Source organism: Mustela putorius, unplaced genomic scaffold (genome assembly GCF_011764305.1).
Source record: "Mustela putorius furo isolate JIRA1106 unplaced genomic scaffold, ASM1176430v1.1 tig00000198_pilon_pilon_pilon, whole genome shotgun sequence".
In the NCBI taxonomy this organism is placed as follows: Eukaryota; Metazoa; Chordata; class Mammalia; order Carnivora; family Mustelidae; genus Mustela; species Mustela putorius.
In genome coordinates, this window is record NW_025421311.1 from 500,542 (window position 1) to 520,173 (window position 19,632).

A 19,632-nucleotide genomic window follows, 5' to 3' on the forward strand; every position below is an offset into this window, starting at 1 on the left:
CTTTATCCGTTCGTCCATTGATGGGTATCTTGGTTCTTTCCATAGTTTGGTGACTTATGGCCATTGCTGCTATGAACATTGGGGTACAGATGGCACTTCTTTTCACTACATCTGTATCTTTGGGGCAAATACCCAGTAGTGCAACTGCAGGGAGGCTCTATTTTTAATTTCTTAAGGAAATACCATGCTATTCTTTTTTTTAAAGATTTTATTTATTTATTTGACAGAGATCACAAGTAGGCATAGCAGCAGGCAGGGGTGGAGGGAGTGGTGGGAAGCAGGCTCCCTGCTAAGCAGAGAGCCCAATGTGGGGCTCGATCCCAGGACCCCAAGATCGTGACCTGAGCCAATGGCAGAGGCTTAACCCACTGAGCCACCCAGGTGCCCCAGTACCGTGCTATTCTTAATGCTTAATGCACTCACTCACAGACCCACCTCCTGGTGGTCAGTGCCGTACTGCCTGAGAAGGCCTTCCTTCAGCCACCGTGTTGTTCACATCAAACGTCTCAGAACCTGTCAAGTGAACAAGAGCTATTTGTGTAAATGGATTTTAAATGCTAAAGCAATATATAGTTGTCATAGCAACAACAAAAAACAGACTAAATTTGAAGTGCTCCGATGAATGCGCTCCCTAAATTCATCTTTACCTTTCTGGGTCTTACTCTGTCCGTGTGTGCCCCTTTGCATGCTGGCGGCCTGCTTTTGAGCCCCTGTGTGTTCTTTCCAGAAGCCCCACATCCACCTTCCTCTCACACACCTGCCTACATCTTCCACAGCCTCCTTAGCTTCAGAGTAGATCAGTGTCCCTGAAATCAAAATCGAGATTTGAAGTTTAATTTGTTTCAGCTCTCTTGTTCTGTTTTGATATTGGTGTTTTGTTTTTTAACTGAAGAGCTGCTGCAGGAGTGCAGTTACCTTAGCAACGGCCCCGTCGCCTTGTAGCAGGAAATCAAAAAAATCAAACTTCCACGGGGAGGGAATCTGAGAGCAATCGGTGAAAGTGGGAGAAGCAAGTCCCACTTTGTGCCAGGACTGTGTCCACGCGGGGGACCTCCAGCCTCCAGGGGAGGCCAGGCGTGCCCGTGTGTGCGAGGACAGGGCTCTCACAGACAGCTGCAGCAGTGACTCGGACTGGCTGGCTGAGGACAGGCCAGGGACAGGGGTAGCCAGGCCACCAGCCGAGCACAGGTGTGCAGCAGCCCAGCTGGCCACGTCCAGCACTGAGGAGTGTGCCTGCGGCTTGGCCTGCGAGGTTCCCCACTCGCAGCTCTGTGCAAGTCCTTGACACTAGTCCCAGTCAGAGCCTCTGCCCTTACAACGAAACACCGATTCAGTCATAAACCTTGCGTTAACTGTTGCGGTTCCTTTAAGTAGCACCGTACTTCCCCTCTTCCAAAGACCCAAGATAACAGGGCAACCTGAAACTTTTCCAAAATTGACAGAAAACATTTTCTTAAACATTCAGGTATCCTAGAAAGGCCTTATCCCAGTAATTTTTGATTTCTGCTCCATGAAAAAGGAAATACACAGGTTACATGAACAGGGATAACTGAAACTATATAGAGCACACATGTTTCTTTTAATAAATGTATATCATGAGTATTTAAATATGGAAACCTATTCTGATGTAATATTATATTTTGTAGAATTTGGAGCAAAGTGCCCAGCCAAGTTCAAGTGAGCCAAAACATACTACAAGGTGTACTTCTGATGTTGAAGAAGGTATGTATGTTTCAGTTTAAAGGTGTTCTCTGAGCTTTATTTATTGTTGAAGAAGGTATGTTTCAGTTTAAAGGTGTTCTCTGAGCTTTGTTCCTAATGATTTCATTTTTTGTTATGTGTGTTTTCCCAAATACACACACACCATGTGACAGGTAAGCCACCATGTGGGTTTCGAGCCCCTTATCCTGCACATGTGGACTCTTGCCAGATGTGTGCGTTCTAAGTGATAATGTATTGAACATCTTTCTACATGAAGCTTTTCCCTGACTTTTCGGTCATTTCCATAAGACAGAGATCCCAGGCATCACAATTACAGTATTTAACATGTCATTTGTTGAATGAATCTCTGTATTAAATGAATACTGGATCAGAGGAAGTAAGCATTGTTACAGCTCCTTATGCAGATTCAAAAGTATTTTCTGAGAAATAACATTTAAAACTTTTCTGGGATATATGCCAACTTGACATAGAATTATTTCTATGATTTGCTTACAAAGAAATTTTGCATGTATCTTTACTTTTGGTGAATTGCTCCTTCATATGGTTTTCTCTGTAGATATTGGAGTTTTGTTATTTCCTTACTGATTTTTGCAAATTCTTTAAATATTAAGGGTTCTGTTATTCATATTAGTTGCAAATGTTTTTATTACTTTATTGTTTGCATTTCATTCTATTTATGTGTTTATATTTAGAAGACTTCCTTTTTATTGTCTCATTCAACAAATGATTGAGAGCTAATTTCCTGCCGACAGCTACATATTGGTTATAGAATAATGCATAAAACACACAGAAGTCTTGCCTTTCAGAAGCTTCAACTCTATTAGGGAAGACCACCCTTTAAACACGTTCTCTAGTCTTTACTTAGTGATTTCCCCATTACTTTTAAGATCGAAGAACCTTCCCAATACAGAAGTTCAGAAGTGTTTCTTTCTCCTCTAGATTGCTCTAATGGTTTCATTCCTTAAGGTCTTTACTTTCCTTTGAATTTGTTTAAATGGATGATGTACAGCAAAACTGCAAATTGACTCTTTTATAAGCAGCAAACTAATTTACTGAGTCATCTTTCCCTTTCCTCAAGACTTGGATTCTTCGGGACGCCTGGGTGGCTCAGTTGGTTAAGCAGCTGCCTTCGGCTCAGGTCATGATCCCAGCGTCCTGGGATCGAGTCCCACATCGGGCTCCTTGCTCCGCAGGGAGCCTGCTTCTCCCTCTGCCTCTGCCTTCCACTCTGTCTGCCTGTGCTCGCTCTCACTCTCTCTCTCTCTGACAAATAAATAAATAAAATCTTTAAAAAAAAAAGACTTGGATTCTTCTCGGGTCATAGGCCAGATTCTCCTGTATTCATGGGTCTGTTCCTAGGCAGTCCGTTCTGTTCAGGCCATCCTCTCATTTTCTAACTTTTCTTCGTTTTCCTTTTATTTTACCCTTTTATTCATAACTTATCTTACTTGTTACTCTAAAGACAACCTACTTCAACTTCTCTTTGAATTACCAGTGGATAACAAAAACACAACACAAACATAATCTAAATGTGATGTGTTTTTCCTTTAGCTCAGATGACATGCGAGGGGGGTTCACGGCCTCCCTGTGATCATCTTGAATTTCTGTTTTTTTAATCAGGGATGAGAAAATGCTAGCTGCAGATAATCCCAATAAATAAAATGCAAAGTAACAGAAGATTTACTGGGTTTCTATTTGTGAAGTGAATATACACAGACTCATGTCAGTTAAGTAAGGATGTGGGAAGATCGCAAAGGCAAAAAGGGATCAAAGAATACTTAATGTAAAGTTTCTGTAGTTTCAGATAGTACTTCTCAGTTTTTGATGGCTGAAAACCTAGTGAAAGCTTCAGTGCCTGAGGATGAAATTCTCGCTGTCATGAACAGCAGGCAGCTACAGAAACCACATCTGGCTGTAAATAAGACCCAGCCACTCAACGTCTGTGCACTCCCGGCCGCAGAACAGAAGCTCCTCCAGTCCCTTAGTCACCTCAATGAGAGGTTCCACTGTGAGTACGGAAGACCACCTTTCCTAAGAAATGTTATATTTTGTACTTAGACTACTTTAATTTAATTTAAAAATTGTTAATAAAAATACACAATGTATCCAGATTATTAGGTACTTAAATCAAATACATAGCAGTTAAAAAATATTTTTGAGCAGGGGTGCCTAGGTGGCTCAGTCACTTAAGTCTTGATTTCAGCTCAGACTGTGATCTCAGGGTCCTGAAGTTGAGTGCGCCATCAGGCTCCGCGCTCAGTGTGGAGTCGGCTTGAGATCCTGTCTCTCCCCCTCTCCCCATCCTCTCCCTCTCTTTAAAATTTATCTGTACATGTGTGTGTGTGTGTGTGTGTGTGTGTGTGTATTTGGGTATACCCTACTATTTAAGTGTACCATACTCAGGTCATTTATGATGATGTTAATTTCTTTGACAGGCTTGTCTGTCTTCTAGGAATGTATGAATTCTCTTCTATTTCAGCATCGTGACAGGCTAGGTATCTTTACTGACCTCCTTCAAAAACAACCATAAATTCCAGATTAAGTATTTTTAAAAATCTTACGTATAACAATAAACTGCTAAGAATATAAGGAATTCCTTTGGGAGAAGGACAGAGGAAGAGGGAGAGAGATAATCTTAAGCAGACTGTACACTTAGCATGGAGCCAGCTGTGGGGCTTGATCTCATGACCCTGAGATCATGGCTTGAGTGGAAATCAAGAGTCAGACACTTAACTGACTGAGCCCCGCAGGCGCCTGAATATAAGGAATACTTAAGACTAGGAACTGAATATAGATAAAGCCCAGAAAGCTGAGAATGCTCTATCTAGCTGGTGCCTTGAGATTTCTTTAACCCACACAGTGAAATTGAGCTTTGCTCTTCACGGCTTCACAGAAGAAGGAACGGGTGACAAAACCCAGGGCCTACTCAAGCCGGTGGTCTCACAGGAGATCCACCCCCACCCCCACATGAGCCGGGCCTCCCGAAGACCTGGAGCCTGCGGACAGACACGCGCACCAGGACAGGGAGGGCTGGAAGAGGCTCGCACGTCTTGAGTTTCAGGATTGAGCAGACGAGGGAGGAAGACGCACAGGCTTTTCTCACCTCCCTCTGTGTGTCTGTGCAGGATGTAGCACTTTCTCTGTGAGAGTTTGTTAATACCACATTCTTACCAAAGGAAATTCTAAAGACTGCGTTTCAGAAAACTAAGAGTAATCTTAGATGGACAGTTCAAGGGGGGAAATTTGAACCAACATTATATAAAACAAAAATTAATAAAGTAGTGTGTGTTTCAAAGACAATAATGTTAGCCTTAAAATACCTGTTAGAAGTAGTGTGTAAGCTGGGAGAACATAAACGGTGTTAAAGTGTAGTAGGCTGGGATGCCTGGGTGGCTCAGTTGGTTGGACAACTGCCTTCGGCTCAGGTCATGATCCCGGAGTCCCGGGATCGAGTCCCACATCAGGCTCCCAGCTCCATGGGGAGTCTGCTTCGCTCTCTGACCTCCTTGCTCATGCTCTCTCTCACTGTCTCTCTCTCAAATAAATAAATAAAATCTTTAAAAAAAAAAAAGTGTAGTAGGCTGCTGCTGCTTAAGGAATTCGGTACCGTTTAACTTTTTTTATTCAGGTGTAACCAACATACAGTGTTGCATTTGTCGCAGGCTTACAACACAGTGATGCCACACTGTGTGTATAGCTCAGTGCTCATCACTAGAAGTACGTTCCCGTTCCCCTCTCCTTCCGCCCTCCGCCCCTCCCATGACCGTCAGCTGTCTTCCACAGTTCAGTCTGTTTCTTGGTTTGCCTTTTTTTTTCTTTGCTCATTTGCTTTGTTTCTTAAATTCTACATATGAGTGAAATTGTACACCCTTTGTCCTTCTCTCGCTGACTTATTTCACATAGCGTTATACTCTCTGGGTCAGATTAACTTCAGATATTGGTAAAGGAAGTCTGCTTCTGGTAGTTACAAGGGTCACAATGAAAGGACCAGAATAAAGTATACAATTTCCAAACTGGTAAAGAAGAAAAGTGGCATACAAATACACAAACACACGCACACACACACACACATATCTTAAATTGATTCAAAATAAGACAAAAATGGAGAGAAAAATGAACATAGAAGACACAGAAACGGGTACAAATGCGGTGCTATAAAATGTCGAGTACACATGTACTTACAAGGAATGTGTGGATTATATGTTAAAAGATCTTTTTAAAATCTATGCTTTTATGACACAACCATATTTTGTTTATAAACTATGTATTTAAAACATACAGGTATAGAAGAGCCAAAAATAAAAAGTTGAAAAATATGTACCAAGCAAATTCTAACCAAAAGAAAACTTATTTTAATGTATTATTATCAGATGAAATTGACTATGACACAGAAAACATTAGTAGACATAAAAAAGATCATGATGATTGAAGCTTTAATTTAGGAGAAATATATAAAACATTTTCATTTATATGCATTTAGGAACATGCCTCAAAATATATAAAATGTGTTTTGGCCATGGTGGGAGATTCCTTTTTCTGCACTGCTAGTAACTGATGGAACAAACAGACAAAGTAAATCAATAGATGTGTAGGAATCAACCAGGGTTCCGAACATGATTAAAGGGACACATTCTTTGCAAGTATACATGGATGATTTATTAAAATGAGCCACATATTATATCATAAAACAAGCGTGAAGCATTACAAAGGATTGGAGTTACGCACAGACTCTGACCACAATGCAATTTAGCTAAAAATGAGTAACAAAAAGATAACCATTAAGAAGCAAATTTCTAGGGGTGCCTGGGTGGCTCAGTTAGTTAGGGGCCCAACTCTTGATTTTGTCTTAGGTCGTGATCTCAGGATCATAGAATTGAGCCCCACGTCCAGCTCTCTGTTCAGCATAGAATCTGTGTGTCCCTCTCCTCCTCCAACCCGCTTGTGCTCTCTCTCTCAAAATCTTTAAAAAAAAAAAAAAAAAGGAACATATTTCTTTTTTTTCTTTTTAAAGATTTTATTTATCTGACAGAGATCATAAGTAGGCTGAGAGGCAGGCAGAGGGGGAGGGGGAAGCAGGCTCCCCGCCAAGCAGAGAGCCTGACTCGGGGCTTGATCCCAGGACCCTGAGATCATGACCCAAGCTGAAGGCAGAGGCTTTAACCCACTGAGCCACCCAGGTGCCATATTTCTAAATAAACTGTGGTTCAGAGAAAATATCATAATGAAAATTACAAAACATTCACTTATTTTAGAAAGAGGACACAACCGTTAGCTCACCTGTGGCAGAATATGGAAGAAAGAAATGCCACATTCCATACAAGCTGATATTAGGAATTCTGCTTAAATTTTTAACGAAGTGTTGAAGTATAAATTTGAACTGCTCTGAGAATGGGAGCCACAGACAAGATGAATTCATACCTACTCACAGATTCTTCTTGACCCTCCATGTTTTTCATGAGAGAACTAGAGCGCAGAACAGGAGACCAGAGAAATGGCTCAGCAGTGCGGGAGCAGAGAACAGCCACAGCCATGGGAAGGCCCTGAAGCCGGCTGCAGAACCTTCTACAGAATGGAGGCTGTGGGGTCCTGGGACAGAGGCAGCGAGACTGCTGGGGGGAGGGGAAGGGGGAGGAAAAAAGCTTCTACTCTGTGGGCAGGAGGCAGAACCGGCTGGGCCCAGAGCCTCAGAAATCTCCCACTGTCTGTTGAAGGTCGGGGAACAAAAGTCTCTTGCATAAAACTTGTCAGAGATACAAGACAGATGTGACAACGATGAGAACAGATAGCTTTCCTGGCAGCTCTAAGAAGGGAATTTCCTTTTGGTTTAAAGAAAAAGAAGAAGAAAGACAAATGGAAAAGAAAAGAAAACCCAGTATTTGTATAAAGATTGTTATAGAATGGTCAAAATATTAGGAATTCCTTTTTTTTTTTTAAAGATCTTATTTATTTATTTGACAGAGATCACAAGTAGGCAGAGAAGCAGGCAGAGAGAGGAGGAAGCAGGCTCCCCGCTGAGCAGAGCCCCCAATGCGGGGACTCGATCCCAGGATCCTGAGATCGTGACCTGAGCCAAAGGCAGAGGCTTTAACACACTGAGCCACCCAGGCGTCCCTAGGAATTCCTTTTTATCAACCTAAGTTTTATGTCCTGGTTTTTAACCAAACTACTTCTGTTTCCTACCTAATATAGTGTAAACACCATTTCTGGACACAATAGAAAAGATTCTTAACTCAGTTTTAGTATTTTGTTATACCAGAATTTAATTTCTGATTCTTTAGTGGTTCTTCTTGGTCAATATACATAACTAAATTACTTTTGTGTCATGGCATAATTCTTTCAGATGTACAAGAAGCCATTTGCAAGAATCCATCCATGAGAAATACCTTACAAATAATACCACTTCTGGTAAGCATTTGAAGAAGCTTTTTTTTCCCTCATTTTAGGAAATGTCATGATTTCTTGTGTAAGCAGCGTGTATTGAAATTAATTTTTCTCGAGATTAGCTTTTAGCAAGTTTTCCACCTCAGTTAACTTTCAATTATGACATGTTTTGTTAGAATCAGCAAATATCTTCTCATTTACAAAGATCAAAATACAAAGTTTTTTTTTACATCTGGAATATTCCATCATTCATGGGAACAGCAACAGGGATCAGTGTACTACTCTCCAGATAATTTTGGATGTGTAGCCTCGCTGGAAAATTACTAAGAATTCTACCTTGGTAAGGTTTCCACCCTTGCTTCCGTCCCTTTCATGTCTTCGAAGTTCAAAACTAGACATTGCTATTTGGAAGTTTATTTTTTGCCTTAACAACATTTATATGTGTAAATATACACATATAAATGGTAATTTATTGCATTAAGGAATTTTCAGGCTAACAGGGAGAAAGAACCCGTGGAGAGTGTACACTGGTCACTGTAATGTGACTTGAGACTATGTGTGGGTGGCACGGCCTCAGGAAATCACAGAAGGAAGAGATCGTAGTGGCCAGAGGTGACCAGGTCTCTGGAAAGGGCATCTGAGACTCCGATGCTTTCTGTAATGTCAGGATCCTCAAGATAGGTGTTCAGCAAGGAGACGTTGGTTAGGGGATTAACTGGGTGCTCGCTCAGTTCTGAAGTCTGGAGGGAAAAGTGAGATTATGCAAGTCTGCTTCCTTCCCTGTTATTTTCTGTCACATAAACAAAGGGATACATTTCTTACCACGTTTTAGATTTTTGCTTATGTCCTAGATACGGCTGTAAGTAATAAGAAAGAGGCTGCCCCTGCCTTCTGACGCTTTTTCTTTCCCTGTGGGCAAATGGTTCTCAGAAGTGGCCTTTCTGCTGCCCTGAGTGGTACACACAGCGCCTGTGCATCTGTCACTTCGACCCCTGACAGTTGTGGACACGGTTGCTCTTCACATGTCAGCTGGCGTTTTGCTCAATTTCTCACCTCTGTCGATTCAGCCACTTCAGTAATTCTTGAAGCGACAATTTTTGTGTGTTTGAATGTGTGACAGTTTTGTTGTTCATAGCATAAGTGGTTGTCACCTCACCTGAGCCAGAGTACGCCTGCGGTGAGGGAGATCACTTCTCTCCACGCCGCTCAACCTGCAGACAGTGTGTGACCCCTGACAGCTGGCGGCCGGCTATAGACACTGCCGAGTGAAGAGAGGGAGGTCTCGGAGTCCCCAGAGCATCCGCGGGTGCGCCGGTGCTCTGCGGTGTTGCACAGAAGCCTCGGCTAATGCCTGGAGGGCTCCTAGTGTAGACGAGCGACCGCTGACAGGCCGGACTCGTTTCTCTCCGATCTCTCACACCCGCTAGGACGGTTGGTAACCCTGAGCTTCTTTCAGTCCCTTCATCTCCAGACGTGTCCCTCTTCTTACTTCGTCATCACTGACCTAGGTCAGAGACCTTCCATTTTTTCAGGAGAAATGGTCTATAATCACAGACGTTAACTGCTTGTTTGAACAGCTGCCGTGAAAAGCATCCACCCCTCCCCCATCAGAATTACTTCATTTGCGTGTTCTGCAGGGGGATCGCAACATTTATTTGCCCTTTTTCTACTATTTTTAATTTTTACTTTTCAATTGGATTCACCGATTGTTGACATTTTGTCATACTTGCGTATCCGACAGATGGAAGGACGGGTGGATGGATGGATGGAAGGGTAGAAGAAATGGAAGAGGACAGGATGGGAGAGAGACTCACACACACACACACACACACGTGTACACACACACACACACACACCCCTCCGTGAGCTGTCCGGAAGTCAGGTACAGACATGACGCTATTTCCCCACCAACCCTTAAGCATCCCTGTTCTCCTAAGAACAGACGCTCCGGCATGACCACAGCAGCACCTCCCACGGGGCGGAACACTGACGCACACTCAGACTCAGATTCTCCAGCCGGAAGAGAAAGTGTCTTCTGTGGCTGCTTTACTCCTCCAGTGCTGGACGCAGCCGGGTTAGAGGCCGCGGTGGATGTCTGCTGTGCTCCCTCTCCACCTTCCCTGCGCACGGACGCCTCTCCAGAGGCTGAGCCCGGGGCCTCGCTGGCTGTCCATGACGCGGAGGCTCCCCATGGTTTTCTCAGTACATACAGCTTCACGTTTATGGTGGACGCATAGTTTCAAAGTTTGTGTTCTCAGAGCTATTTTTATCACCTGCTTGATTCTACCTCTATCTTGGCTTCAGGTGTTCTATTTAGCTGCTTTTAATTTATTTTGAGTCCAGAAGACAGATGTCCAAGCATTTGGAGTTATGTGTGAAGCATGCATAATATGTGCTTCGTGCCTCCCCCAGGAATAAAGTGAATGGGCTTAGCTAGTCTTCGGTCTTTTGTTTTCATCACGATAAGTGTAGTCTTTAGTCCTAATCCCCTGGCCTTTGGAAAGCTTTCAAAATGTGTTCCTGTCTCTCCGTCACAATTTCAAATAAGTAAAATTATTTAATATGTATGTTCTAGAAAGGCACTATGTAATCATGTTCCAAAACTTTGTGTGCATGACGCAAGAGACCACCAAAGCTACTCGTTTTTACCAAGACACTAGTGCCATAGCCCAGTTCTCCCCATATAATGGCAGAAATATCAGTTCAGGAATATTTGTTGGTTTGGAGATGTTGCAGGTAAGGTTTTTATTAATGTTTCTTATTTTATTTTACATTTCCACTCCAATGTTTTCATACCCCTATGAACTTAAAAGAATTTCTTTTCAAATGATAATGTATGTCATATGTGTCCAGCTTTATAATTTACAAGCATTATATAGTTAACTCAGGAACTGAATTACTCAACAGAGCAACACTAATTATGTGAGAAATCTACCAGATGCCCCAATATAGAAAACTCAAATGTTGGTTTAAGATTTGAGAATTTATGTTTAATTCTCAAAGATCATACATCTCTCTGGAAAGTGCACAAACTGGGCAAAGTTTACAACTTAATGTACATTAATGCACATTAATTAATACTCTTTGGTGGCAAGTGGACCTTATTGTTGCCAGATGGTTTCACACACACACGCTCTTGTGTAATCTTCTAAGTGAGGGACATCAAGTAATTCTCTCAAGTCTGAGAAATGTTCAGGGGCAGAGCCAGGATTGGCCCTTTCCCCTGTTCCCCCCCAAATCTCTTCTCCCTTTTGTAATTCTTACTCCAGCTGATGCCACCATCGTCCTCCAGATTTCCCAGTGTGTGTCTCATCCAGGCTTTGAATGGTCCCCCATCCCAGACAGTAGACCGCCCTAAGGGCACTAAGTGAGCCTCAGCCGCACCCAGGGCTCTTCCCTCCTGCGGCACGTGTCTTAGTCCTGCTTTGGGGTTCCCAGCGTTAGCCCCGCAGCATCCTGGGGTGTTCTGTGAGCCGCCGCTGCCTCTCCTAGAGCAGAAAACTGCCCCTTCTGACTGCTTATACGGCAGATGATGACAAGGGCAGCTCCTAAGCACACTTCCACTGACAGAAAGAGTGGAGATGATGAGTTCTTGCAGTGAGGATGCTGCCTTCCACCGCTGGGACTCATGGGATCCTTACAGGGACCGAAGTACCCTTCCGTGTCAGGCCGCAGTCTGTGAGCTGTGAAGAGAGGCCCGCGGAAAAGCCCGTAAGTGCTGGCGTGCAGTGACCCCGTGCTCTTTGTGTTGCAGAACAGCCGGTCGAGAGGCAGCCTGTCCCCGGGGGTCGGATCCAGGCTGCAGAGGAAGTACTGATGGACCGCAGCGGCAAGCATGACTGTTCTCGCGGCCATTGACAATGGCCTGTAAATAGAGCATAGATTTCCGCATTTGTTAAGGATTTAAATACTACAACCATAAGATAAAGGTAAATCATCACATGAGTAATGGAGATAAATTGACTAGTTTACATTTATGCTACAAGGTTATTATGTATTTTATTGATAATACATTTTTAGTGAAGGGAAATGCTTCATTGTTTTTAGTGAGCCTGCTACTGAAAACACATTCATTATATTTGAAAATAAAACAGGGTATTTTGTTATTCAAATTATGTATTAGCTATAGTTGTGAAGCTTTGTTTTTCTGAAATTCCTAATAAATTCCATTAAATTTTGGTACAGTGGTGTAAAAAGTTCATGATTAATAATACCCCATATAAACAGTAAAGCCATCTAAGACTTGGAAGGATCTCTGTACTTGGGGGTATTACCAAAGGGTATTACTTAACGAAAACCAAAAGAAACTCCTTGTATAATCATGAAACTCCTTCTATGATTTTAGAAGTTTTTTTGTGGAATTATGATAATCTCATATATCTTTTTACTTCCCCTCACCGATTTCTACTTCAGGCTCTCATCTAGACAGTCCGCGAAAGCTGACAGATGGCATTTCTAAGTGTGGTAGACTGGCAGAGTAAAATCTGTCGTATCAATCCCATCTTAGGGGCGCCCGGGGGGCTCAGTCGGCTGAATGGCTGACTCTTGGTCTCAGCTCAAGTCTTGATCTCAGGGTCGTGAGTTCATGCCCCGCATTGGGCTCCTGTTTTAAAAGTTTTCAGCTCTCTCCCTTTGGCTGCTAGAGGGACCGTGCGTATAAGGCTCTCTGTATCCTGAGTCCTCCCTGCTTACACTAATGCTCAGACCCCTTGCAGACCCCCAGCCTGCTGTCCCATGCCTCTCTGCCCAACTGCACACTGCCCCCCTAGCTCGGAATGCCTTCGTCAGCCTCCACTGACATCTGCCTGAACCACGTTTACTCGTTCTTTTAAATTCTACTCAGGTTGAACGTCCTCTAATGTTTCCTAATAATTCTCTGCCACCTTTGTATAAATTATGTCCTTTGCATTCTGAACCACAATTATTTCTGTGTATGTATCCCTCTTCTAGATAAAGTGCTCCTAGCAGCTAACGGTTGTCACTGGTGTCTGTCCCATGAGGAAGTAAAGTGGGGGACACAGCGGCAGACCAAAATAATGAAGGAAAGGAATATTCAACTGTGCGATTTATCAAGCCCCAACTATGTGCTAGGTGCTGCTCCGTGTATTAGGGAGACAGTAAAAACAAAAGTAATTATTTTCTTCTATCATGGACTTACATTTTAGTCGGGAATACAGATTTCCAACATAAGCAGCCGCCACCGGAAGGTTAGAAGGCATGGTGAACGGAAAGCAGAGCGTGGGCGGGGCGGAGTACCAGGGTAGACGTGAGCCCGCTGGGGTGGACGGAGACAGTGTCTGACGACTGAAGGGAGGGGAGCCAGCCCTGGCAGCTGCAGGGGAACAGAGCGGCCAGAGGGCAGGAAAGTAGGCTGTTCTCTTACGACTGGGGAGCTGGCGGGGGTGTTGGGAGGAAAAGAAAGCGAACAGAGGATTGGAACAGGGCTTCCTGTCACCCATGGCTGGTGGCAAAATGCATTTCCTACTCTGAGAGGTCCAGGGTGGGACCGAGACCATACCAGGGCTGCTGCTCCCTGGACCCATGTGGAACCACAAAGTTCTGGAACATAACCTTGGCCGCATATTGAAATCACATGAGGAACTTTAAAAAAATCTTGACGTCTGGGTTACCCCGGGGGGCGATTTGAGCATTGAGATTTTTTAAAGCTCCCCAGACAAATTATAATGAGAAGCCAAGGGTAAGAAACATGGTCTAGAAGCAGTAATGCAAACAAGTAATGGGGTTGGGGATCGAATCCAGTCTGGGCGCCCTCTCCGGCCGGCAGACTTGGGGACGACCCAAGGGCAGCGACCATGCTGCGGACAGTGTCTTTCTGGACCCGCCTCGCCTCCCATCCACTGCAGAGGTGGCCGTACATGTGACTGACCGGTACTGGTGGCCAGGAGAGCAGGAAGAGCTCCGTGGGGCTCCGCCAGGAGCGATTCTGGCTTCCCTCCTCACCAGCAACAGATACAGGCTCTTCCCATTCCCTGCTTTCTGGGTTTGGAGTTCAGGACTGATCCTGCGGGGGTGTTGCTGCACTCTCAGAGTCCGCCCTGAGTACCGAAAAGCCCACGGAGGAGGGGACAGACTGACACAGGGCACCCAGCTTCTTCGCTCCACAGCATCTTCTAGCCACAGCCCACTGACCTCAGCAGCACCCCCCACTGTCCGGCCACCACAGGCATCGGCTGATACCCATGGGGACTTCGTTACCCAAGCCCCCTCCTCCTCACTGATGCAGGCTCTGGAGTCTGCACCTCTGTTGTCCCCTCGCAGACCATCCTTCTCCAGCTCCTCCCATAGGGATAAGATGTCATTCTTGTATCCCCTAGTCCCACGATTCTTAACAGCGGCTGTGTTGTCCTGACTGATACAGTCTGATGGAGGAGACACGTGTGGGAGATGAATGCGATTCTGAATTTCGGAAAAAAAGCTTCTGAGTTAGCAAAATGGATATCGCTCTAGAGAATGAAAAGGAGAGAAGAGCCTCCCAGGTCTAGATGAGACAGAACCAGGAGACAGGGAGGAAGCAGGGTGCGAAACACCATCCTGGTAAGTGCCCCAATTATCTAGAAAGGAATTTCAAATAAGGAACTTGAAATACAGATGCTAAAAAATTAGGACTTATAACTACGCTCTCACATCTGAATTTTTAATGGAATTATAAAATGGGCATTTCCAAAATGGGAATTTTACCTTTTTGAGTAGAATGGTACTGAGGAAAGTGACACAAGGATTGAGGCCGGTGGTTCGGGGAGAACTCAGGCAGGCCTCACCAAATTGGGTCATTTTCTGACATGCCAGCCCAGTGTGTAGCTGCAAGGTTTGGGCAGCTGTGTGTCCGCTGCTGCTTCACATTTCCAGGAGGAGAGTGGGGACAGGACTAGCAGCCACAGGGACTAAGTGACTTCTCTGCTCTCTCTCTAGTACTGGACGCACCTGTCTGTCAGCACTGTTCCCAGGAAAGCAAGCGAGCCACTGGACTGCTCCTGAAGTGGTGTCCCAACCTGGGTTTGGAGAGCAGCGAGGTCCAGGCAGGCCTCCGGGGAGAGCCAGCTCTGCGCTCAGGTGCAGGAGACCTGGCGCTGCTCCCTGGGGTAGAGCACACCCTCGTCCCTCCTGGAGCCCCAGTGCCGGGAGCAGCTGCAGTGATGGAAGTAGACGTGAACTAGAAATGTCTGTTGATGAAACCTCTTGCAGTAACTTGTGAGGGCATTTTACCAAAAAATGGTATTTGGGCTTTTTTTAATTATCCATTTTGGTATAATATATAGTCCCAAAGTTACCTCAGCCCCGCAAAGGGCCCTTGGTGGCAGCATCAGAGCCAAGGTTAGCTCTCTGTGTGGCAGAGGGAGGCCCTCCTGTGACCCTGGGATCACACTGTCTTCCAAATCGAACGGTTGGCACTTTGGGACTACAAAAAAAAAATTTTGTTTTTACATTAGAAGGTAATGAATCAAAGTTAGAAATTGCAAGATTTAAGGGAGACAATTCTTGTGGCCTTTTAATGACCCTGCTCACTTCTGGTTTGCAGAGCCTGGCCTGGGAGGTGAGGGACCACACCCTGCCACATAGGGCACGTGCTGTTACTTCACCCCAACCGACAGCCCAAGAGCCACGTGTTCGTCGCCGTTGACAGAGGAGCGCAGAGGCTCAGAGATGAGCCCGCCCCCCACCGGCCCGCCCCTCAGGGTCATGTTGCGGCATCGCAGTGCACACCCAGGTCCGTCTGGCTGCAGCCCCCGTGTTCTTTCTGCCATGCTTTCTGGGGGAAGTGGGAACTATAGGACCAGTTAGGGAGAAGGGAAAAGGAAATGAAAAAAGGACGACAACAGGAAACATTTTGTACTTTCCTATTTGGGGAGGAGAAGCATAGGACTTAGGAAAAGTTAAAGCTAAGAGAAAAGTTAAAAACTCAGGTTTTAAAAAACAGAAAGCTGCACACCTCTACTAGTAAATATTCGGGGCATTAATTTACGCATCAAGGTACAGTTTTGTGAATTGGGATATTATTTATAAAATGACATTCCAGTGGTCGAAGCAGGCCCAAGGGCTATGCCATGATTTCTGTGGAGCCTTCCAAGCACCTTGGATTACAACTCAGCTTTTTTTTTTTTAAAGCAAGGATTTGTACTTAGGTGTTACCATCGCTATACTCAGCATCAGACCACGTGCCAAGCCCACACCACAGCTGATAGTCCCTCTTACCTTTTATCTGTGTCCCCGAGAATGTCTCTATAAGCAAAGCTTTATTTAAAATAGTTGAACTCTGGTCGAGTCTGAGCAAACACACCTCTCTGGTGAGCTTAAAAAGCAGGACAAGTCTATTTTTCTAGTACTTGTACATTAGGACACCATCGTTTCGTAAACCTGTGGGGTGACCCAAATCCCGGCTCAGCACTGGCCATAACTCCTCCAGAGAGGGGCACTGGGACCTTAGCGGAGCCGGGAGGGGCCACTGACAATGACAAAGGTACGTAGAAATTGTTGGGAATTAAAGCGGGAAGAGAATATCTATAGAAGCGAAAACTAGTGACAATGTGATTCACATATAGACAAGGAAGAAAAATGCCTTGTCTACGCTGACTTATACATATTAGGAAAAAGGGACCTCTTTCCAATTGAGATGGTAAGTTTTCTCAGATTTGCAGGGAGATGAATTTCCTCTCAGTGGTGCACATGGTGTAGGCCTGGTCGAGGCCAGGAGCCTTGCGTGTCCACTGCCCCAGCAGCCTGCGCCCTGCGTCTCCTGCCGGTTCTGCCCTTTCCAGAAAGGGGCACTGCTAGGACTAAGCCACCAGCATGAACATGAGCATGGGGACAGGTCTAAACACACACACAGACCTTGTGCACACAGGGGCCTCCTCACTCTGCGCCCTGAGAGGACTGGGCACTCAGCCCTAGTTCCCTAATGAAGAGAACCCAGGTTGTGGGGGAAGTGACTGATTCCAGGACTGTGCAGAGAGAATACAACATGGGCTTGGAGTAAGGATGCACTAAATGAAATCAATAGAAGCAGGACATTTCAAATGTCCCACCTGTCTGCAGGGATAATCCAATAGTGATCCCAGCAGAAACAAAATCAGGTGTGATATCAGATTACAGGCCAAAGAATAAACCAGAAAGAAGTCCATACTGGTACAAATAAATGATCCCATAAGTAGAAGGGGAGGAAGGAATGACTTCTTTACACAAGGGACCCAGTACATATGGAAGGGATGAGGACACGGAAGAATCACTGTTGGCCACACAGTTGTTGCAAACAAGACCTGCAAGCGGATGTCAAAATTATCTTGGAGGAGAAACAGGACATCTACATCACCTCAAAGTAAGTCCCCCAAAATATTTAATGACAAGGAGAAAAAGTCCTTTTACGCTAAGGGGACCTGGCAGATCTCACCCATAAGTAAACAGTCTAGGTCATGATTACCATAAGAAAACATTTTGAAATCCTACTGTGACCCCTGATATCATGCAGTGAAGCGGGTATGACTTCACTTCAGTCGGGGGAAAAGCATCACACAAACTCAAGGGATATTCCACAGAATGCCCCACCGGTACCTTCTAGAAGCATCAAGGCCATGAAAGAAAAGGAATAAGACCAGAACTGTTGCGGATGAGGAGAGACCAGAGGACGTCCAGTACAATGTGACAGAGTAATGACAGAACTGCTGCTTTCTTTACTTAGTTAATAGTCTTCCAAAAATGTTTGTGTCCGAGTTTTGATGCCCGTGGTTGTATGAGATGTTAACAGCATGGAAAGCTGGGACAGAAATACAGCCTCTGCAGATGATGATGAGGCTTCCGCAGGTTGCAGATCACTTCGGAAGAAACAGTGACCAGGCGCCTGTGTGGCTCAGTCCATAGAGTGTCCAACTCTAGATTTTGGCTCAGGTCATGATCTCAGGGTCATGGGCTGGAGCCCCAAGCCAGGCTTCGCACTAGGTGTGGAGTCTGCTTATGATTCTTTCTTTCTCCTTCTCCCCTGTCTCTCTCTTAAAAAAAAAAAAAAAAAAAAAAAGTTTTTAAAAACTTTTGAAATATCTAAAATCTTTTGTTGTACTGGATGTCCCAGTTTTGGGTTTAGAACAAATACCTCTATAATTCTATAAAACCTTAAAACATATACTTCATAATTTCTTAATAATGTATTAAGCACTTATGTACATATATGCCACTTTAAAATGCATTATATAGAATTAACCATTGAGGTCATCTATTTGAAAGCCAAATTCCAAGTCAAGGTGAGGGATATTGCAGAAAAGCGACAGGTGGGGCACCTGGGTGGGTCAGTGGGTTAAGCCTCTGCCTTCGGCTCAGGTCATGATCTCGGGGTCCTGAGATCAAGCTCCACATCGGGCTCTCTACTCTGCAGGGAGCCTGCTTCCTCCTCTCTCTCTGCCTGCCTCTCTGCCTACTTGTGATCTCTGTGTCAAATAAAATTTTAAAAAAAGAAAAAAAGAAAAGCGACAGGTGCTTCCTGATGAGGCCCGATGGGCCAGTGCATCTCCTGGGGCAGCAGAGGTGAGTGCCGGGGACAGGAGGCCCTGGGAAGGGAACCTCAGGGCTCCTGGAGGCCCCTGGGCTGTAGCCTTCTGCACAGGGGGTTTCTCTTCCCCTCCACAGGGGGTTTCTCTTCCCCTCCACAGGGTTCCTGTGGTCACTAGCGCTCATTGGCTTCTGGCATATGTCTCATCAAAAAGTAAACACAACCCATTTCGCAGGAGGAGAAAATCCATTGTGCACTGATCGATTGAAAGGAAAGCCTACATGCCAGGAAAAATGACTTTGTCTTGCAATGAAGACGCCTCCCCTGGAATGAGAGCTAGTGGTTTCTGGAAGCTTCTGTCAGAGGTTGTGCAGTGCTGCACATGAGCAGGATCTCCTCTCCTCCAGGCAACCCCGTGAGCCCGGAACCAAGTTGTGGGCACACACTGCACGGAAGAGCTGAGTCATGTGCCCAAGGTCAAGGAGACAGGAAAGGACATCTCTGGGAGTGAACCAAGGTCTGTTTGACCTTAGTGCGCACTTACCCCTTGTCATGGGCAGCCGGCCTCGTGGCAGAGCAGAAGTCTCTAGATGGTTTTAGGGCTTATCTACAAGATCATAAACTTTTACAAGAAAGTGCATATGCCATTTGGATGGAGAACTGTTTAATTAACCACATGAGTGGGTAGGGCGGATTGAAACTTGAGTTAGCTTCATAGACCCCAGGTGGAATGTTCTAGACAACCTGTGTCCTTCGTGCTAATGGTGTCCCGCTGCTTACCTGCTAACTGGATTCCAAACTCCTTGAACTCTTGGGTGAGTTCAGGAAGAAAGGAAGAACATGGATGAGCTGGTCTAGGCCTGCGTTTCTCAAGTTCTTAGCATCCCCCAAGCTTTCCCAGAGGAAAGATCTGGAGACCTTCTCCGAAGGTTACCCTTGGAAATCCCCTCGCCTTTTCCTGTGTGGCAGGCCATGACTGCCCCTTGCCCCGGCCGCTCCCAGCAGTCTGTGTGGGGTTTGCTCTGCGGGCCAGGCGG

The 19,632-nt window shown here is 45.1% G+C and overlaps 1 protein-coding gene across 8 annotated transcripts in view; it reads left to right on the top strand.

Moving 5' to 3' along the window:
* Positions 1 to 19,632, top strand: part of CEP126 (centrosomal protein 126) — a 103,535-nt gene that overhangs the window by 76,009 nt on the left and 7,894 nt on the right. For 2 of the 8 annotated variants that reach the window (XR_006605931.1, XR_006605930.1), the window contains exons 8-13: positions 1,647 to 1,722; positions 3,521 to 3,730; positions 8,063 to 8,127; positions 11,858 to 12,032; positions 15,034 to 15,312; positions 15,641 to 15,829. Coding sequence is in view for 2 of the 8 variants with exons in the window: in XM_004764465.3 (XP_004764522.1) it covers positions 1,647 to 1,722; positions 3,521 to 3,730; positions 8,063 to 8,127; positions 11,858 to 11,920 (414 nt within the window). In the remaining 6 variants the exon portion in view is untranslated. Of the gene's footprint in view, positions 1 to 1,646; positions 1,723 to 3,520; positions 3,731 to 8,062; positions 8,128 to 11,857; positions 12,286 to 15,033; positions 15,337 to 15,640; positions 15,830 to 19,632 lie in introns of those variants that run through there. The other 6 variants (XR_006605932.1, XR_006605933.1, XR_006605934.1 and 3 more) reach the window with 6 other exon arrangements.